Source organism: Grampus griseus (genome assembly GCF_964374135.1).
Source record: "Grampus griseus genome assembly, chromosome: 14".
NCBI classification, from domain to species: Eukaryota; Metazoa; Chordata; class Mammalia; order Artiodactyla; family Delphinidae; genus Grampus; species Grampus griseus.
Window position 1 is genome coordinate 84,338,860 of NC_139008.1, and position 20,571 is coordinate 84,359,430.

At 62.6% G+C, this 20,571-nt stretch overlaps 1 protein-coding gene across 2 annotated transcripts; it reads left to right on the forward strand.

Moving 5' to 3' along the window:
• The first annotated feature begins 813 nt into the window (after window positions 1-813).
• On the forward strand, window positions 814-19,101 carry NPEPL1 (aminopeptidase like 1). Of its 2 annotated transcripts, none has more exons than XM_082670067.1 (12): window positions 814-1,025; window positions 1,728-1,913; window positions 2,468-2,638; window positions 6,506-6,595; window positions 7,045-7,126; window positions 8,833-8,975; window positions 13,635-13,712; window positions 15,862-15,962; window positions 16,682-16,805; window positions 17,125-17,301; window positions 17,768-17,878; window positions 18,399-19,101. In XM_082670067.1, exons 1-12 carry the CDS (start codon window positions 876-878, stop codon window positions 18,555-18,557), a joined length of 1,572 nt encoding a protein of 523 aa, XP_082526193.1. In that variant the 5' UTR covers window positions 814-875; the 3' UTR covers window positions 18,558-19,101. The 2 variants fall into 2 exon arrangements, with proteins under 2 accessions (XP_082526193.1, XP_082526194.1); XM_082670068.1 differs by having other exon boundaries at window positions 18,493-19,101.
• Window positions 19,102-20,571: the final 1,470 nt, after the last annotated feature.

Here is a 20,571-nt window from a genome sequence, read left to right on the forward strand (position 1 = left end):
ATCCTAGAAGCGGCAACCTGAATGGACACCCAGTCCCCGGTGCCCTCGTTACATCCAGGACAGGCCTGGCAAATACTGGGGTCTGACAAAGGTTCAGGAACCCACTAAGGAGAAGGGGACTATGTACACTGCCTAGCATGCCAGGGGGGGCCTCGTGCGACTGGGAGCTGGCCCGAATCCAAGAATCACCCAGCCAGCCCAAACGCGACAGGGTGTGGCGAGGGCTCCGGGAAGGGTCCAGCTGGACCGCCACTGCCGCTCAGAGACCCCTGGGAGGCCTGCCTCTCCTCGGGGCTGGGCTGGCTCAGGGCCCACCTAGACTGTGGTCTGGTGGACGGGCTGGGGTGGCCTTGAGGTCGGGCCTGCGTCTGCTCAGGACCTGCTGGAGCTCAGGTCCACTAGGGTCCGCTGGCAGCCTGCCGGGGCTGGGGGGCCCCTTCCCGGAAGTACCGTCTGGAGAACTGTTTCCTCACTAGCACGGAAGGACCCACCTCGGGACCTGCCCCAGGGTCAGGGCCTGCCACGGTCTGAGGCCTGCCGGGGCTTGAGGCCTGCCGGGAATGGGGCCTGGTGGGGCCGGGCCTGGGCCTACTGCCTGCGGTGCGGGGCCTGGCGGAGTTCGGGGCCCGCCACGGGCCGGGGCCTGCAGGTCCGGGCGGCCCCGGGCCGCCCAGCCCGGGCCTGCCCCCCGCCCCGCCGGCCCGGCGCCCCCTCGCGCCCCGGGCGGGCCCTGCACGTCTCGCGAGCGGCCCGGAGCGGCGGGGGAGGCGGGGCCGGCGGCCGGGCAGGGCCGGGGCGGCGCCGAGGCCCGGCCGGAGCGGGAGCCCAAGCGCGGCGGGCGCGGTGGCCGGGGCGGGGGGCTTAGGCCGGCGAAGATGGCGAGCGTGGGGCTGCAGTTCCAGGCGAGCGCCGGGGACGCGGACCCGCAGAGCCGGCCGCTGCTGCTGCTCGGGCAGCTGCACCACCTGCACCGCGTGCCCTGGAGCCACGTCCGCGGGAAGCTGCTGCCCCGGGTCACCGAGGAGGTGAGCGGGCCGCGCCGGCCGCCATGCGCCGCCCTGCCGGCGAGCGGAGGTCGGGCGGGGCCGGGCCGGCCGGGAGGCCGCGGAGGCCCCGCCTCGACCGCCCGGTGCCCCCAGCCCGCCCGCCCGCCCGCCCGCCGGCCCGGGCGCGCCCAGTAGGGCAGGCCGGCCGGCGAGGCCCGGGGCCGCCCGCCTCCCAGGAAGCAGAGGAGCGGGCTCCCGTCCAGCAGCCCCGCCCGGAGGCCGCGCGCGCCCCGCACCCACCCGGGCCGCAGGCTTGTGGGCAGAGCTGGCCTGTCCTTCGACCAGGCGCGAAGGAACTGCCCTCGAGGGGCCGGGCCCCGGCAGCCTGCGCGGCCCTGACACCACCTTCCAGAACCCTTGTGGCGGTGCCGCCCGCCCCCCTCCAGGGGCACCTGGCTGCGTCCCACCCCAGTGCAGGTTTCCAGCGTTTTTAGCAGAAAAACGGTCCAGCTTGGCCGTTTAAGTCCCCACTGTTGAATCCCACGAGGGTGGACGCGTGCCAGCGTACGCACACAGCGCTTATCTAGTGAGATGTGACACTTCTTAATTAGGGATCCTGGGTGCCGCGGGGAGGCTGCAAAAGGGCCCTTTTAGCAAGTGAGGCAGGCGTCTGCGCGCAGGGCTCTGGCCGGCGGCCCTGTAAAGGCTGGTGTCTGTCTTGTGTCTCCCCTTCTGATGCAGCTCTGGCAGGCTGCCCTAAGCACGCTCAACCCCAGCCCCACGGACAGCTGTCCCCTCTACCTGAACTATGCCACCGTGGCCGCCCTGCCCTCCAGGGTGAGCCGGCACAATAGCCCCTCGGCCGCGCATTTCGTCACCCGGCTCGTGCGGACCTGCCTGCCGCCGGGAACCCATCGGTGCATTCTGGTGAGTTCTTCTGAGGGGCTGGCCCCGCACGGGCCCCCGAGCTTCGGGTCGCTGCGTGCTGGCCTGTTGGCCGGGGCCTGTGGCTCAGCCCTCCGGACCGCAGAGCACTCCGGCCCACGGTATCCCCGGTGCGGATGATGCTGCCGCGACCGCACCGTGCAACCCCGGCCTTACCGCTGCCGGGGATACCGAGGGTCCCGAGACGGAACGGTCTACCCCAGATCAGATCTGAGACACAGACCCAGGCTTCCTGAGCCTGTGTCCGCTGTGCAGCGCTGCACGTCCTGCCTTCCTGTCTCAAGAGGCAGTTGACCCCATCTGGTGGCTGACATTTTCTTCTCACATCGTGGGACAGTGATTCCGGGGAAGGCCCCTGGGATGATGGCTTTGCTGGGGCGTCTCCGTCCAGATTGTTTCCACAGTGGCCTCTGACCCAGCTGTGGGGCCCTAGCACTTCCTGGTGGCGGCTCCCATGGGTTGGGCCCTGGGTCCCATCCCCCTGCCCCAACCCCGCTTCCCTCCCCTTCACCACAGCTCCGCTCTCTGTGCTGCAGATGGTCTGTGAGCGGTCGGACGCCTTCGCCTCGGCCTGTGCCCTGGCCCGCGCTTTCCCACTCTTCACCCAACGCTCGGGGGCATCACGGCGCCCGGAGAAGAAGACCGTCACAGTGGAGTTTTTCCTGGTGGGACAAGACAACGGGCCAGTGGAAGTGTCCACTTTGCAAGTGGGTGTCTGGAAGTTCAGACCGGGGCCCCATGCCGCACTCCCCGCCACCCCCCAGCTTGGGCAGAGCTCTCTTTCCCACTCCCTGGGAGGACAGGACAGGGCTGCTGGCATTCCCGAGAAGGCCCCCGGGGCCTGTCCAAAGCCGGGCAGCGGGCTCCCTCTCCCCAGGTGGTCTCGTTCTCAGGGTTCGGTTCTGTTCAGCCAGTGTTGATCAGGCACCCACCCCGCGCCGGGCGCTTTCACGTTTTGATGCTGATGCTCCTGCCCGTGTGTGTATCGCGTTACCCTCATGGTGCACTTTTACATATGTTATTTCATTTGATCCTCCTTCGTTTGATCCTTTTGAGGCACGGCGAGGCTGGAAGTGATTTCCAACCTAGAAGTCCTCGTGTGGGCCGAATGCCAGCTTTCCCTCCCGTGGTGACCCTCCCAGCCCAGGGGTGCTGCGGTCTCACCCTCCCCACCTGCAGCCCCCGCTCCAACCGCCAGACTCAGGTGGTCCTTTCCCCTCCCCTCCCTCACCCGGCGCTCTGTCTCCAGCCCCTTGAGCAGCCCCTCATCCGCCCTGTGCCCCCAGGTCTGTAACTGCTCCCCCTCCACCGGGATTCTTTCCCCTAGGAGGAGACCATGTGCCTCATCTCTGCCCTCCTGAGACAGCGCCTCTTTTCTCTTCCCTTCACCTCCCATGGTCCGATTGCTTTGCCTGTCTTAACTCCCTTTCCCCCCTCAGCCCACCAGCATGGAGTTCGCCCACCCCCTTCCTGACATTGTTTTCCAAGGGCCACATCTGTCTGACTTGAGCACTGGTCATCCCTCCTTGAAGGGCACCCGCCCAGCCCTGGCCTGAGCCTTCTCTCCTCCCCGTACCTTTCCCGCCTGCCCCGCCCTCTCCGCATTCCCTTTGTGGTCGCCACCCCCCACAACCGTGGGGGCATTCTGGCCTCACTCCCTCCTCTCTGGGTGGTTTCAGTGCCCCTGGGTTCCAGCCTGCAGTTGGACGCCAATGATCACTCCTTCCCTCCAGCTCCAGGGAGTTCCTTCTGAGTTCTGGGCTGGGGCTGGAGGCCTGAGCATCCTCTAGCCCCTCCAAGCCCCTCTCCTCCTGCCCTCAGCCACAGGGACTGGCTTCCTGCTGTCCCTTGGCCTCACCAAGCCCAGTCCTGCCCAGGGTCCCTCTCCAGGGCCCCTCCGGCTCTGGTTCTGCCTGGTCTCAGTCCGGCTTCTACCCGCATCCCTTCCTCGGGGAGGCCTGGCCATGCTGGCTAGCCCGGCCTCTCCCACACTGCCAGACCCTCTGCCAGCCGAGAGCCATCCGCACCGGACATGACGCATCTGAGTTTAGCCTCTGTTCCCTGCGCTGGAGTCAGAGTCCCCCAGCCCCCGGAGGGCAGGGTCCTGGTTCTGTGCATAATAATCCCCGCACCGGCTTTGTACGTGATGAAGGGTCTCCCCGGCCCCTACATCCCACCCGTCGTACTCTGCCCACCTGCACCCCACTGTTCTCTGGGACCATGGCGGCAGCCTCCTAACTGGCCTCGCTGCCTCCACACTCCCCGCTCCGGTTCCGCTTCCCACTGCCTCACAACCAGGCAGGGGCCAGCGCTTTGCGAGTGCGTGTCAGGTGTCAGGCGCTGCTCCGCACACGTGTGCGCACACACTTAATTCTCACAGCTGCCCAGTGAAATGGGGTCTGTTAACTGTCCCCACTTTAGAGTTGAGCAGACTGAGCCTCAGAGATATTAAGTGACCTACCGGGGCCACGCCAGCAGGGGTGGAGCCGGGCTTGAACCGCGGCCGCCGTCCGCGCCAGCACGGGGTGGAGCCAGGCTTGACCCGCGGCCGCCGTCCGTCAGCCTCTTCCTCTTCTGTCCTGGATCGTGAGCACAGGAGTCTCTGACACCCCGGCTGGCCTTTTCCTCACCACGGGGACCACCGAGACCCCGTGTCTGTGGCCTCTCCTACCCTCCTCCTCTGTGGCATCTAATGGAACAATGTGTTGTGATTCTCTGCTGGACTTGCGTCCCTTGGGCATCTTTGAATTCAGAGTCTAGTGTGGAGCCTGGTGCACAGTAGGTGCCCCACAGACAGAGACCCTCACCCTCCTGGGGGAGAGCCCGCTGACAGGCAGCGGGGGCTACACGGCACATCTCTCATCTGAGCTGTCAAGTCTCTGCCTCTGAGGCTCCAGGGTTTAACTGCCTCGGGACAGCCTGAGAGGTGGCTGGGCTGCCGTTGTGGGCCCGGAGCCTGCCCTCCCGGTCCCTGCGGCGCTGGAAGAGGCGGCGAGGAACGGGGTGCCGTCCTCACCCCCGCCAGACCCACGCTGCGCCTCTCTCTTGATGTTGCCTCCTTCCTGCACAGGGAAAGGCAGCCAGGCCCTGGAGGTGGGTGCTGGAGGGCCAGGTGGGGCAGGAGGCAAAGCCGAGCGTCAGGGCTGACGCTTGGGGCCCACCTTGCTTTCTAAACCTCATCTCCTGCTACGTGGACAGCCGAGGGGAGAGGGGATGAACATGACCTCTGCGTGTGCACGTGCCCTGTCTGCAGTGCCTCCCGTGGTGGCCGGTGGCAGGCTCCTGCTGCCCTTTGGGCGCTGGGTCGGTGCGCAAGGCCGGTCTGTCTGTGTCCTTCCCTCCTGGCCCTGTGGCCAGAGCAGTGTCACATCAGACGACCAGGAAAAAGGGTGGGGGGCTGTGACACTCACATGGGGCCCACGTGAGAAAAACACCTCCCCAGCGGGCCCAGGGACCTTTTCTCCATTGGGAGGATCCAGAGAAGCTCCTGGAGGATATGGCCTTTGAGAAGTACCTCAAAGCGTAGCTGGGATCTTGGCAACAGAAGGGGAGTCGTTTGGTCTGCTCAGGCCACCATGACAACAGCCCACAGACGGGGGGCTTGAACAGCACGTGTTTAGGACGTCCAGGATCACGGTGGGTCCTGTGAGGGCTCTCTTCCCAGCTTTCAGACCACCACCTTCTTGCTGTGTCCTCTTTTTTTTTTTTATAAATTTATTTATTTTATTTATTTATTTATGGCCGCGTTGGGTCTTCGTTGCTACGCGCGGGCTTTCTCTAGTTGCGGTGAGCAGGGGCCGCTCTTCGTTGCGGTGCGTGGGCTTCTTGTTGCGGTGGCTTCTCTTGTTGCGGAGCACGGGCTCTAGGCCCGCATGCTTCAGCAGTTGTGGCTCGCGGGCTCTAGAGCGCAGGCTCAGTAGTTGTGGCTCATGGGCTTAGTTGCTCCGCGGCACGTGGGATCTTCCCGGACCAGGGCTTGAACCCATGTCCACTGCATTGGCAGGCAGATTCTTAACCACTGCGCCACCAGGGAAGCCCGCTGTGTCCTCTTCTTAGGGGCAGTCATCCCATCAGGGGGCCCCACCCTCCTGACCTCGTTGAAACCTGATCACCTCCTAAAGCCCCGATACCACCCCATTGAGGGTCAGGGCTTCAGGACATTCAGTCCATAACAGAGGGCAACACCTCCTCCTGAGAAGGGGGTAGGGGGTTGGCAGAGGCCAGACATAATGTGTGTTCAGAGGCAGGCAGGAGGGCCACCTGCCACCTGGATGAGGGGCGTACGTAGCAGGAGATGAGGTTTAGAAAGCAAGGTGGGCCCCTCGTAGGCCGGGCAGCCAGACTTGAAGGGTTCCTCTGATTCTGGAGCTGCGTTGGACTTTATGTAGACGGCTGGAGGGTCACGGGCAAACTTTTGCTTCCCTTCTACCTGCCCTCGCTCCCCTGGCGGCAGCCCTGCAACCTCTCCCGGGTGACGTGTGCCTCTGACACCTCTGGGCCCCTGGCCCTTGGATGAGGAGGGATGCCTTCCACCTGGTCCCGGGGCCCCAGTGACGGCCTTTTGTTTCTCCTAGTGTTTAACAAGCGCCACAGAAGGCGTGCGGCTGGCAGCCCGCATCGTGGACACGCCCTGCAATGAGATGAACACAGACACCTTCCTCGAGGTTCGTAGCCCTGGGGTCCTGCCAGGACTGGGATGGTGTCGGTAGACCCCAAGGAGAGTCAGGAAACCCAGGGCTGCAGGGGTATGGTCCACAGTCTCTGCACCTCGTCTGGGGAAGCCGCGGGCTGCTGCGGGCAGAGTCCTGCCGTCCACCCGGAGCCGAGGGGCCCCCAGGCCTCAGCTGAGGGTGGAGGGAGGGCAGAGCTTCCTCCCCAAGGCCCCTCGGCAGGACTCCAGCCATGGGCTGCAGGAAATCGCAGATTTGGAGGGGGAGCCGCCTCTCCTGGGTTTAATCATGCTCAGAGCCAAGAGTCAAAGCCACGGCATCACAGCCCATCCCTCTCCCACCGTAAGGCATCTGCTCACCCCTGGCCCAGGCCCTGGCCTCGCCCTGATTTAAGCCGTCTTCACGTGTTTGTGTGTTGTTGTTTTTTCCATGAACACGTCCAGGAGATTAAGAAAGTTGGAAAAGAACTGGGGATCGTCCCAACCGTTATCCGGGACGAGGAGCTGAAGACAAGAGGATTTGGAGGTGGGTGGGGGCTGGTCCTCGCAGATCCTGGCCTCAGGAGCGGCCCGGGGTACCTGGGTGGCAGGGGGGCACCAGGCTGCATGGTGTGTCGTCCAAGCTTCACTCTGAAGGAACCCAGCCCGCGTCCAGCCCCGAGGCCAGACCCTGGGAAGCAGACCATCTGTGGGGGAGAGAGGAGGCAGCGATTCAGATTCTGATTCAGATCCTGGAAGCCTCGGGAGCCAAGGCCTCCCCCACCCACTCCCTCTGCAGCCTCCCACGTGCTGCCGTCCTGGCTGCCCGGCTCACCCAGCAGGGCCTTTCTGTTCCTCGAATACACAAGTTCACGTCTACATCAAGGCCTGCACTTGCGGCCCTTTCTGTCTGGGATGCTTTCCCCCGAGAGTCTCACGACAGGGCCGTCTTACCCTGCACGTCTTGGCCACCTCCTCAGAGAGCCTTTCCTCATTGCCAGGCCCGTCCTCCCCCAACTCCCAGGCGCTGAGGTGCGGTGACGACTAGGACAGGAGCTGGGAAGGTCACTGTCTGGGAAGGTCACTGTCGTTGTTATCTGAGGCTGCAAAGCCAATTACCCCAGAAGGTAGCAGCCGAAAGCAACACGTGTCCCTTGTCTTGCAGTCCTGTGGGGGGGGATCGGGCATGGCTTAGCTGGGTCCGGCCCAGCGTCTCTCTTGAGGCTGCGGTCATCTGAAGGCCCCACTGGGGCTGGCCGCATGCTCCCAGCAGGGCTCACTCACAGCCCCGCCAGCAGGCCTCCGGGCCCCACTGGCTGTTCCTTGTCTTGTGGGCCTGTCCTTGAGCAACTTACAACGTGGCAACTACTTCTCTCAGAGCAAGGGCTCCGAACAAGAGCCAAGAAAGAGCAAGATAGAGGCAAGGTCTTCTTCTGTCACCTAATCTTGGGAGTGGTCTTGTCATCTCTGCCACACCCAGAGGCACTGAGACCTGCCGTCCTGCCCACACTTCGGGGAGGGGATCCACACGCCCGTGAATGCCCAGAGGCAGAATCTGAGGCACACGTTAGTGGAGGCAGAGGCCGTTCAGTCAGAATCTGAGGGCACACGTTAGTGGAGGCAGAGGCCGTAGTCAGAAAGCTTCACGGAGGAGGTGACGTTGGCAGCGGGTCTTGCAGGATGAGTAGCAGTTTGCCAGGCAGCTATTACTGCCTCTTATCCTGGTTGCTACGGTTACTGGTCCGATTACTGGGGGGCCGTGAGGCATGGGCTGTGCCCACAGCAAGCCACAGTTTTCTTGAGAAGATGGGGCCCAGGAACCAACAGTGAGGCAGTGGTGGGGGCGAGGTCGGGAAGGGAGGTACCTCCTGAGTGCACAGAGAGGTCAGGGAAGGGAGGGCAAGCAGGGGCTGGAGCAGCCTTGCAGAATTATCCAGAAACCACTTCATTCTGCAATCCTGTTCACGTCTTTCTGGGAATGATACAGTATTTTTTTTCTCAGCGGGTTTTCTTGCCTCACAGTACTTCGTGCAGAATTCATTTGCAGTCCCAGGGCAGTGAACTCATTTGCCTTCCCCGATCCCACACCGGCCAGGGGGCGGGAGGGGGCGGGAGGGGGCAGGGAGCTCTCCGGGAGGAACGTCCACAGGCCAGTGGCTACTTCGGGGGGAGAGCAGTGTTGCTGGGGGGCTTCCGGGAGTCCTCTGCTGGGTCCAGCCCGCGCCTCACTGACGTGTCCTGTGCTTTCCCTAGGGATCTACGGTGTGGGCAAGGCCGCCCTCCACCCCCCAGCCCTAGCCGTCCTCAGCCACACCCCGGACGGAGCCACCCAGACCATCGCGTGGGTGGGCAAGGGCATCGTCTACGACACCGGGGGTCTCAGCATGAAGGGGAAGGTGAGGTGCGGGGCTGGGGCTCGGGCGGGGCCGGGTGGGAGGGCCCCTTCTCAGGCGTCGGAGGAAGGAGCAAGGTTCCTGGGCCTCGGAGTCGGGGCGTCCAGGGGGGAGACAGTAGGGCCCAGTCCCCCGAGAAGCAGACGATTTCACGCCCACACTTCAGACAGGAGGCAGGAAACAGAAAATCTGGAGGAGAAGAAGGAAGGGGCCTGGGGAGACGCCCACCATCTCCACGACCGTCTGAGGTCCCCCAAGAGGATGCTTAGTGGTGGTTCTCACGAGACCTTCGGAAAGCAGACGCCCTGTTTAAAGGGAGGGGAGTTTGGGCCCAGGAGCCAGGCGCCTGGGAGCGTTGCTGGGAGGCTGCAAGTCCCAGAGTCTCTCTTAAGGGCGGCCCCTTCTCACGCCCAGGGGCCTGCCCTGCACCAGGAGCAGGGGGAGAGGTGTCTTCACCTGCTCATCCCACACGCAGGTGCTCCAGGCCCGGGCTGGGCTCTAGGGGGAAACTGGAAGAGGAGAGTCAGCCATCCCGGAGAGGGAGCTTGTAGACGGCTGAGCGCGAGCCAAGCTCGCGCAGGGAAGACACTGGCGACTGGCAGCCCTCGTGGCTCTCAGACGCGTCCTCTTGGCCCAGATGGTGTTTTAAAATCCGAATTCGTTACCAGCATTTAAAAACAGGAAGAATTCTCACAGGACTGGGTCTCGTACCTTTTGTAACCTCAGGGGACCTGGCAGCGCTGGTCGTGCGTTGGCACCTGGGGGCGCCCTGCTGGAGCTAAGCGGCAGCTGCCCCTGTGGGTGCGCCTCCTGCCTCCAGCTGGCGGCCGGTCCCGCCACTCCCTGTCGCTCCTCTGACGTCACACCCCAGGGTCAGCTGCTGTTTAGGGTAGGGCTTGTGCTGCTCCTCTTTGCACTTCTGTATTTGGTACCCAGAGTGGAGGATCTTTTTTTTTTAACATCCCTCCTCTTCTAAACAACAAAGTTACTTTCAGGACTAATCGGGAAATGAAACAAATAATAAATGTTTAAAAAAACCAAACACCAGTCGTGAATTCCCCGATAGTGAATTCCCTTTTATTGAATTCCATACATATTATCATGCCAATAAAAAATTAAAAATGAATGTTATAGTACAAATAAAGAAAACAGTCATCCATTAACACTTTTAAACAGCATTAATGTGGGCTTACCTGGTGGTCCAGTGGTTAAGACTCCACCTTCCACTTCAGGGGACATGGGTTTGATCCCTATTCAGGGAAGTCCCGCATGTCGTGAGGTGCGGCCAAAAAAAAAAAGAAAATAGCATTAATGTCATTTTTGATAGGAAGAAACTGACGCCTCCACGCTGTTCTCGCGTGGTGATGCGTGCCAGCATCAGGCTCTGCTGCCAGGCCTTAGCTTCTGGGGACTTGTCAGTGACTTTATCAAAATTGGTCATCTTCACATCTTTGTGTTCACTAGACAGAGGTGCCAGGTTGGTCAGTCTGTGTTCACTCACGGTTGATCCAAAACAACACAATTCATTTTAATTTTGAAGAGTTTCTATCCCATGAAGCAGCTGATACACAAATACTCAGGGAAAGTCTCCAACAGTAGGGTTCCTCAGCAGAGACTGCTAAGAATCCCATTTCCCAAGAAACTCCCCAAATTGGTATAGCAGCCATGTCTCCGGTCCTTTGAGATCAAGTCCAGCAGCTTTCAGACGTCTGTGGAGTAAAAACATTTTAAACACCACGACTCCAGTGGTTCCCCGAGACTGAGGGCAGCGAAGAGGCTCGCTGCTCCCTGGGGTTCGCTCCGAGCGCACCATCCGAGGGCAGGAACTCGCCATCCCAGGCGCCGTGGACGCTGACCGGCCGGCCGCCTCCAGAGCCCGCCCGACTCAGAACCAGGGCACCTCGCGGAGTCTGCGCCACCGGCAGCGATGAGCATCCGTGTAGGACAGTGTTGCTGGAGTCAGTGTTGTAGGAGTGAACATAGGTGGATTTGAAGCTTTTATTCACGTGATTAGGGCTCGCTTCAGCCAACAGCAGGAGGAATATTTTTTCCACTGATGACAACAGGCAGACTGACTTCTAGTCGGTTTATTACCGTTTTAAATTCTCTGCAGATGATGAGCCCCTCTAGCTGCACCTGGGGCTGGCTACCTGCCCACACCCTTGACGAGGGCTCTTGCCCTGAGTTCTGGGGGCAGGATTTCAGGCTCATTTGGATGGTGGCTTGTTGGAGGGCAGGAGTGAGAAGCAGGGCTTCCTGGAAATTAGTCATTTTGCCGGTGGTACCCTCTCCCAGTTTTGCAGGAAAAACCCCGGTTTTCAAGGCAAATCAGGATCAGCATGAATTAACAGGTCTCGAGTGTGTTAGACTCAGGACCCCTTCCAGTCTTAACAAGTATTGATTCCAAAGAGATTTTGCTTATAAGGGTGATGTCTGCTGGTATTTACCCTACTAGAAATTAAAACTGGGAGATTTTAAAGATATTTATTAATTCATTAAAAAATAACAGTATGACCCCATTGCATACCATTGTAAATAATACAGTTTTATGAAAAGAACTGTATTTTCCAAAACGAAAACAAATTACCGAGAGGAGTGGCAATGTTTTACATTTTTGCAGCTCTTTAATGTGTGCCTTAATAGAAGACAGCTGTGATCTGCATTTAGTCTGTTGTGATCTGTTTTGGTTGAAATATAAAAAGAAAATCTGGCCTCAGTCCTTTTGTAGTTAGAGAAGGGAGAAGCATTTTAGTACCCTCTTCAGGTAACTCAGGACATTCTTCTTTGCTATTACACCAAAACTCGACAGGTGGGAGCTTCTGAAAGGTTAGTTACGATGTGGAATCTGAAACCACGTCTGTGAGCTTTGGTGTTCTGCTACGTTGAAATCTGCGGGGTCTGTCTTGAACTTTGAATGTATGATTATAATATCACCCATGATGTGGGTCATTTGGAAAATATTGTTCACAGAGTTATGCGGAACCTCCAGATTTTGACACATCTCATTCTATAATATTTTTAAAAACCATACTCGTTAATATCACCATCTAGCTCATGTAGAAAGGTGAGTGTTAGGAAGCCCTCATGGAGGCAGATACAAGTTTCCCAAATTCTGGTTTTTGCTTGGCAGCTCCGAGTTTACCACTGGCACCAGGCAGTGCCCGGTGCCCTCGTGGAGGCGAGAGGCTCACTTTGATAGTTTTTGAGAAAATGTCTGCAGATATCTGAGTCTAGACCCCCAGCACGTGTCCGTGGTTCCTCCAAGTACAACGGTGTTTGCAAGAACAGAGAGGCTTGCTGAGCTCAGGAAGGACTCAGTGCCCACTCCCACTTGGGCTCCAGCCGACCCACCGTGACCGACTGCCGGGCGTCGGGGAGAGAGAGCAGGGCCTTCCCGGCACCTTCCGTCTCATCACAGACAGTGCTGGGAACGGCTGTACTGCACGGCTGAGATTTTGAAAAGTTAATCGTTTACTGCTTCAGCAAGAAGACTCGAGTGAAATGAGCAGTGCCTTAGTTCCCGGAAGGCCTGGAAATGAATCCAGTGACCACCAGTTCCCGTGGGGCCCCGGGCCATGGCTCCAGCCATCACTGCCCCTGCCCCATTGGTGCAAGTGTCAGCCTACCAGTGACCAAGGCGTTACCATGGAAATCATTTCTCTTATAAAAACAGGAACGACGGGTGGGGTCCGAGAAGCTGACACAGTCAATTGAGCTGCGTTTTTGGTGGGACATCTGTTCTGCCCGTGACGGGGGATCACGGGCTTTCACGGACCATCTCGAGCCATTTTCTGTGTGGCCATTTTGCAAGGGGTTTGATTCTAGGTCTGAGGCCCTGTTTTTCCATTTAAACAATCTTGTGGTTTCTTGCAGATTAGGTCAAAAGAGATGGCTTATTTTCAGTAGTGCTAGCTGAGTCATTTTCACTCAACTTAATTGGAAAAGCAGCTCCGTTTATATCTAAAGATACTTTCCATTAAAACTCGAGGCTCACGTAATCCAATAAGAGTTGAGAAAAATCTCTTGGCACCTTTCAATCCCAAATTCTTACATCCGATGACCTGTTGTTAATTTAAAATACGAACCTGTCGGTTAGTGTTGGGAACCTATGGAATGTAAAAACGCGTACCTGCTCTCAGCTAGCCTAAAGAAAATCGTGTTGCCTCTGGGGCCGGAGGGCGCCTTTGTCTCCAGTGATCCTCCCATTAGACCCGTCACCCCAGGGACGCCAGCTGGGGCGGGTGGCAGGTATCCTCAGGGTGGGGGTGGGATTGGTGACGTCACAGTGACTGGTGACATTTGGGAAGAGCTCCCATTAACCCGGACGGGGCGGTCAGGGTAGGGGGACTTGGTCATGGCCTAGCCAGGAGCCAGGCCACGGCGAATCCGGCAGCTCTGGACGTCTCCCCCTCCCCCTCCCCCCTCGCAGAGTTCCCTTCAGTAACTCCCAAAGCTCTGCTCGAGCCGGAGGCACCCTGGCATCTTTAGCCCTTGCTTCCCGTTGCTTCTAGGGGACCCCAGGCGACCAGTGGCGTTTCCTGGGTTCTGTGGGCACCAGGTCCTGCACCTCCGGGGCCCTGATGTACGGGCTGCGGCGGGGGCCCTGGCGCTGGGGGGTCAGCATCCGCTCACCTCTCTCTCGTCCCCCTGTGCCACCCACAGACCACCATGCCAGGGATGAAGAGGGACTGCGGGGGCGCCGCGGCCGTGCTGGGGGCCTTCAGAGCCGCCGTCAAGCAGGTGGGTGCGGCCCCATCCTCCCCTCGCGGCCCTTCTCCCCAGAGCGCCCCCCCGCGTCCTTCCTGAGCCTCTGCAGCCCCCTGGCCCCTTTCCCTCTGCACCCCAGCTCTGGGCCCCTCGGGCTCCTCCACCCGAGCCCAAGCGTGTCACCTTCGCCTGTGCGTCTGGCTTCACGGGTCCCCGCTGAGTTCTGAGAGCCTCGCCCGTCCGGACCGAAACGGGAAGGGTGCCGTGGAGCAGACTGCCCGCCCGGCCTGCCCGCCCTCACTCGGGGTCCGGTGCTCAGGGTCGGGGTCTGGGGAGGGCCGGGCTGCTGTTTGGAGGAGGGGGCCCGGGGTCGGCCCTGGAGTAGCCTGGGTGGCCACTTTGAGCACAGACGTCCAGGGTAGCCGGAGGGCCCCTCACTCCCCACCCAGGGCACGCCAGGCCTCGTGGAGCCCAACGATTGGAACCAGATTCCTGAGCCAGAGGAGCCCTGTTGGGGGGGCCAGCAGCAGTGGCTGCTCCCTTGTACAGGGTGTTTATCCAGCAAAGGGGGGTGGGCGCACACCGGCCGTCCAGGGCCACTTACCTCTCAGTGTGGCTCCTTCGGGCGCTTCTGAGAAGCCCGGCCCTTCGTGTCACCAGATACAAGCTCTCCTTCCCCACAGACAGGGGCCACCTGAGCAGCGTGGCTCCCGGGGTGGACGTCCAGTGAAAAGATTTTGGCAAATGGTTTCTGCCCAGGCACCCCCGAGAGGGGAGCAGGAAGTCCGGGAGGAAGGAGGGCTCGGCCTGCGTCCCGACGGTGCCGGGGGGCCTCCCTAGGAGGGAGAGCTGCGGCCACGGCACCAACCCCCCAGGAGCAGCGCGTGGCCCCCCCCCCTGCGGAGCCAGGGGTGGGGTGGGGAGGGGGTCTTGGCCCTCGTCCCCTCGCCCTGCTTGGCACACGCAGGCCCGGCCTGGGGGCCGCACCCAGCTCACCTGCCCGCCTGGGGCCCTGCGGGCTGAGCCGGGCCCGCCCCCTCGGTGGACGAGCTCGACGGGGATGCGAGGGGAGAGGCCCAGCCGCGGGCGGCCGCTGCTTGTTGTCAGCTCGTGGGGGAGTGTCTGGGGAGCTCACGTGGCCACGCTGCCCGGAGTCTTTGCTGAGGGGCCCGGGTGACTGCCCGTGGAGGGTCTGTCCTGGCCTCTGGACAAGCCGGCCGGGAGGCGCCGCAGCAGGTAGACCCGTGCTGTGTGCAGGGAGCTGCTTGGCAATTACCGCCGATTCATCAGCTGGCGGCCGTGCGTGGTCTCGGGACCCCTCTGGACCCTCCACCGCCAAGCGTGCTGCCGTGGGGTGCTGGGGGTCCCCACCCCACAGGGGCCGAAGCCCGGAGGCTCCGCTTGTAACTGGTTTTGTAAGGAAAGGAGCGGGCCTCAATACGAGCCTCGAAACGCTTAACGACGGAGACGGGTCGTAACCCGCAGAATAGAACAAGTATCCCCGCGTCACACGGGCAGGCACAGTCACTATTCACAGCAGAATCCCGGTTGCTTACGGTACAAGTAACAGAAATAGAAAACCACCATGTGGCAAACAGCAGTGTAGTAATTGTCTCAGGTGAGAATGACCCACAGATGCTAAAACCAGAGGTGAGTGTGGTGAGAATGGGAGCGAGGAGGTGAGTCCACGCAAGGGCTTCTGCGGTGGGACACGGGGGCAGGGGTCACTGTGTCCCCGTGGACTCCACCGGGCAGGGACAGCACACACGACCTGAGGGTAGGCACAAGGAAACGCCAGAGACAAAGGCCAACCTCAGAAGCCCGCAGATCAGCAGGTGTGTGGTGAGCGACCGTGACCGCTGGCCACCCTGTGTGGGCGGGAGACAAGGGCTGAGCGAGGCCCCTGGGGAGCGGCCGGGCTGGGACTCAAACCCGGCAGCGCAGCCCTGCTTCCGGGCTCCACGCTGCATTGCACGGACTTTGGTGGCGGACCCCTGGCCTAGAGCCCGCCGCCAGGACCGCGGGGAGTGCCGGAGGCTGTGCTCGCCGCTCCCTGGACTCCTGTCTGCCTGTCTGTCTGTCTGTCGCTGTCCTGGTGGGTCAGAGGGGAGTTCCGGCCCATCCTTGCCCCACCGCCGGCACCCCCAGACTGTACCTGGAGCCTCCGCCCTTGTCCCTACAGGGTTTCAGAGACACCCTCCATGCCGTGTTCTGCCTGGCTGAGAACTCGGTGGGACCCGGCGCCACGAGGCCGGACGACATCCACCTGCTGTACTCAGGAAAGTAAGGCCGACCCCGCCCGCCCACCTCACAGTGCCTGCCCCCCTCAGGTTGTCTCTGTTGTTGGAACTCATGGCCCTTCCCAAGACCGGGCTGGCAGCCCTGGCCACGCCCAGCTCACCCCGGCCAGGGCCAGACGCAGTGGGGAGGACGCCCTGTGTCAGGAGCCCCTGGGCAGCAGCCGCTTGGTCCCAGGGTAGCCGCGAGCGTGGCCGTGTCGCTGCGCGAGGTGTTGGGCGCCCCGCAGGGGCTTGGGACCCACCCTGCCTTAGGGGGACAGGCCCTTGCCGACCTTTTGGCTTACCGTCCTTCGGGTGTCTGAGGCCTGCACCCCTAGACCCCCAGCTGGGGGGCCCTCCCTGCATCTCCTCCCTGAGATCAGCCCTTGGGCTACTCCTTCTCAGCTGCAGGAGGAGACACTCGAAAGTCACAGCAGGCAGCCTCTGGCGGAGCAGGTGGCCCAGGGTTCAGAATAGCGGAGTCCGCTCGCCCGCCCGCCCAGCCCTCCCACGGGCGCCTGTCCCCAGGGTGACCCCGAGAGACGCCGCCTCCCCTCACTTACCCAGGCAACCCTGTTCTCCCGTCTGACAGATGAGGAAATGGAGGCACGGGAGCGGGGGGGGCGGGCATCGCTCCGGACCCCCTTGCTCGTGGCCCTGGCGCTGCGTTTCTGTCGGGGACAGGAAGGAGGGGCTCTCAGTGGGGTCTCGGCCGTACCCTAGGACTGTGGAAATCAACAACACGGACGCCGAGGGCAGGCTGGTGCTGGCGGATGGCGTGTCCTACGCGTGCAAGGACCTGGGCGCCGACATCATCCTGGACATCGCCACGCTGACCGGAGCTCAGGTGGGGCCCTCAGCAGCGGCCCCGAGGAGCCGGAGGCCACCTTGACTCTGAGAGGGGCGGGGTCTGCTGTCCCTTCATCTTCGTAAGGGGCCGGAGCTGGCCCATGGGGCTCCGTGGGGGTGCAGGCGCGCAGGGCCCGAGGACCACAGCGGGAACGTCAGGGCAGGACAGGGACCGTCCCCCAGGTGGCCGCGCTCAGGCCTCTCGCTGTCTTGCTGCCTCACTTTCTGTTGGCCCCTCTTCTGTCCTGGGTGTTCCCCGCCACCCCGACCTGGATACCCTCCCCGCCGGCTCTCTCCATCTCTCCCCACGTCCCCAGGGCATCGCCACGGGCAAGTACCACGCGGCAGTGCTCACCAACAGCGCCGAGTGGGAGGCGGCCTGCATGAAGGCCGGGCGGCAGTGCGGGGACCTGGTGCACCCGCTCGTCTACTGCCCGGAGCTGCACTTCAGCGAGTTCACCTCGGCCGTGGCAGACATGAAGAACTCAGTGGCGGTAGGTGTGGAGCAGGGCGGAGCGGGCTCAGAGCGACCCCGAGAAGCAGCAGCAGGGCAGGGCAGGGTACCCCCCACGAGGCCCCAGATTCGGGCTCCGGTCGGGGGAGGGGAGAAATCGTCCCAAGTGGGGACGCGCCGCTCTCTGGTCTCGCTGCCGGCGTGTCCGCTCGGCGGGCGCCGGGGTGTCCTCCCCACTCCGGGCTCTGCCTCCGTCGCCCCCATCAGCTCTTTCGCTGGCGCCCCCCTCGCCTGGCGTGAAGGCAGACCCCATAGCCCACGGGCACGGCCCTCGGGGTCACTCTCTGCCGCTCCCCGCGTGGTCGCTGAGGACGGTGGGGTGGAGCGGGTGCGGGGCATCCAGCGAGGGCCCAGCTGGACGCAGCCCCGAGGGCGCTCTGGGCGAGCCCCTCCTCAGCGTCCCCGCCGCTGGGTGCCGAAGGGTCACGGCCGTCCTCCTCCCCCAGGACCGGGACAACGGCCCCAGCTCCTGCGCCGGCCTCTTCATCGCCTCGCACATCGGCTTCGACTGGCCCGGGGTCTGGGTCCACCTGGACATCGCTGCGCCCGTGCACGCCGTGAGTCCAGGCCCCGGGGGTGCCCCCGCCTCCCCCCGTTAGGACTCACTTGGCCGGCCGGCCGCTCTGCTCCCCTCCCCGGCCCCTCCTCACCCTCTCTTGCGTCCAGAGCCCCTCTCTGGCTCCAAAGCTGCAGGCTGAGCTCATCGGAAACACTGTGTGTGAGGGTCACACGGCCAGCTGTGGTCCCCCTGACCTCTGGCCTCCTCATCCCTGGGAACAGCGTGGCTGCTGCGTGGAGTCCGTCCCAGCCGACCCATCCTCGGCAGGAGGCCCAGGGCCCTCGGTCTCGCCCTTTCCCACCCCAGGGAGACGGGCTGGGGGCAGGGAGCCCAGGGCCGTGTCCACCAGCCCGTTGCCCACCGGCCCGGAGTGTAGCGGGACAGAGAAGGGGGCCGTGGGGCATGTTGGGGGGCAGACGCCCTGGTCCGGGAGCCAGGAGTCCCCACCCACACCCCGGCCGCGGTTTGCCGAGCGGCTGTGGCTCGGCCGCACGTGTTTCCACTGCCCTCGCCCACAGGGTGAGCGGGCCACGGGCTTCGGTGTGGCTCTCCTGCTGGCGCTCTTCGGCCGGGCCTCTGAGGACCCTCTGCTGAACCTGGTGTCCCCGCTAGGCTGTGAGGTGGACGCCCAGGAGGAGGACGTGGAGAGGGACTCCAAGAAGCGCAGGCTCGTGTGACGCGGCTGCCCCGCCCGGCGGCGCTGGGCTCTTTACCTCACTTTGCACTGATTAATTGTAAGCAATTGGAAGATTATACCTTAAGATGAACTTGGATTTGTTCTGTTTTTAGTTGTCGTGGTGACGGAAAGGCTCCTTCTTGTCAGGCTTAGGAGGCAGCTCAGGGTTTGGCGGGGGCCCCGGGGAGGGCTGTGCGGGCAGCAGTGGGCTTGTTTCTGTTTGATTTGCCGCCAGCTTCTGCAGACCGCGCTCCCTGCTGGGGCCTCCGCACGACCCCGGGCCCCAGGACGCGTGCGCGGCCCTGACGCTCTGGGCTGCGCGGCCCTTGTGTCCACGGTGGGTGCCGTGGCCCAGTCTCCAGCTGGGCCCTGTGCGTGGCACCCACATTACAGAGAGCCCAGGCCCGTGCTCCAGCCAGGGCTGCCGCTGCCTCCAGGCAGCCCTGCCCTTTGAGAGGATGGAGGTGACTTACTTCGGGGACCCAATTTTATGGAGCAAGAGGAAGCTCTACTCTGGCTCCTTAGAATTCACTGGGGGTGGAAGTAAATATGGCTGAACCACATCACATTTTTGCCTCCGTCTCACTCTCTCTCCAGCCCGTTTTAGAAAGCAGCCCTGACGCCTGCCCATGGGCCTGAGGCTCCGGGATGCCACCACCTTCTCCCAAACCAGCATCTGGCTTTGAGATGCAGCTTGTCAACCTCGTTTTTACAGATGAGCACCCTGGGGCCCTCGGGTCCAGGCCTGCACACAGCCTGGGCCATCTTGGATCTGAGGGTTCAGAGCGTAGACTCCTCGGGCTCTTAGGGCTTTCCCACGACCTGCAGTCTGCAGGGAAGGCTGTCCCAACCCCCCGAGCACATCACGAGGCAAGTGTTGTACGGGTTCAAGTGAAAGTCCCCCCCGGGCATGTTCCTAGGTGCTGAAGGGCCCAGTCTGGCCAGGTTTCAGGGAGACCCCTGACCTGGGCCCAGCGGAGGAGATCGGGGACTCGGGCCCCACCCGGCATGGCGGCGGCTGCCCACGCCTCCTCTGCTGGGGACGGGAGGGCGAGAACGTGGCTGCAGGACACTCGTCCCCAGGCTGTGCCCTGACAATCAAGGTGACTCTTTCTGGGTTTGGTCCCAAGCATGTATTTAATGACTGCCTGCTGTGGGCACAGCCCCGCCTGGGAAAACCATGGCCCACGTGTTAAGTCGCAGTAGTAGTGGTCACAGGGTGCTCGGCGGGCCACGCTGTGAGCTCAGGGAGGCGCGGGGGCCGGAGGGGCCAGGAGCCTTCACGGGTCATTAGCGTACTTAATGGTCTTGAAGGAGGCAGCTCGCTCCAGCTTCCCCCGAGAAGCCCTGGAGGAGCCAGAGATCACCGAGGTGGCCCAGCTCCTCCTCCAGGCAGCTGGCACTGTCCCCCCCCACACCCCCCACAGAGGCTGCAGGATGCAGGGTCAGGGAGCCGGGAGGAACTGAGTCTCCCTTGTGTGGGCACAAAGGCGGCCTCAGGCCCGGGGACTCAGCTGGGGAGCAGCTGCAAGGGCTTGGCATCGGGGGACCCAGGGCTGAGGCAAAGACCCTGCTTCTCGAGGCCAAAGGGCCTGAGGACGTGACGGCTGCTTCCCATGGCCCCTCTGGAGCCCCGGCAACAGGGTGGCTGGGGGCCGGCAGGCGCCGCTGCGTCCACTTGATCGTGGTCTCGGGCGAGCGGTACAGGAAGCTGAGCCTGGCCAGCAGCTTCTGCTCCAGCTGCAGCTTGCCCAGCTCGCGGACCGGGAAGACGGCAGCGCAGAGCCCGAGCACGCGGACCACGTCGGGCAGCTGGTCGTACATGATGGACCGGGCGATGCCGGGGAAGTGCTCGTGGATGAACTTGGCCGCGACCATCACCACCGACACGTAGAGCCCGACGAGGCTGGGTGGGGGGCGGCCGTCAGCGCCGCTGTCCCGGGAGAGGGGTCACAGCCCCCGACTCAGCCCAGCTGGATAGGGGCGCAAGTGCTAGCTGCTCACGGCCCCCGAGG

Coding starts and splice junctions, on each gene's coding strand:
- NPEPL1 (XM_082670067.1), top strand. CDS start 876: ATGGCGAGCGTGGGGCTGCAGTTCCAGGCGAGCGCCGGGGACGCGGAC. Junction 6,596..7,044: donor ACACAGACACCTTCCTCGAG/GTTCGTAGCCCT, acceptor GAACACGTCCAG/GAGATTAAGAAAGTTGGAAA. Junction 17,879..18,398: donor TCGCTGCGCCCGTGCACGCC/GTGAGTCCAGGC, acceptor CCTCGCCCACAG/GGTGAGCGGGCCACGGGCTT.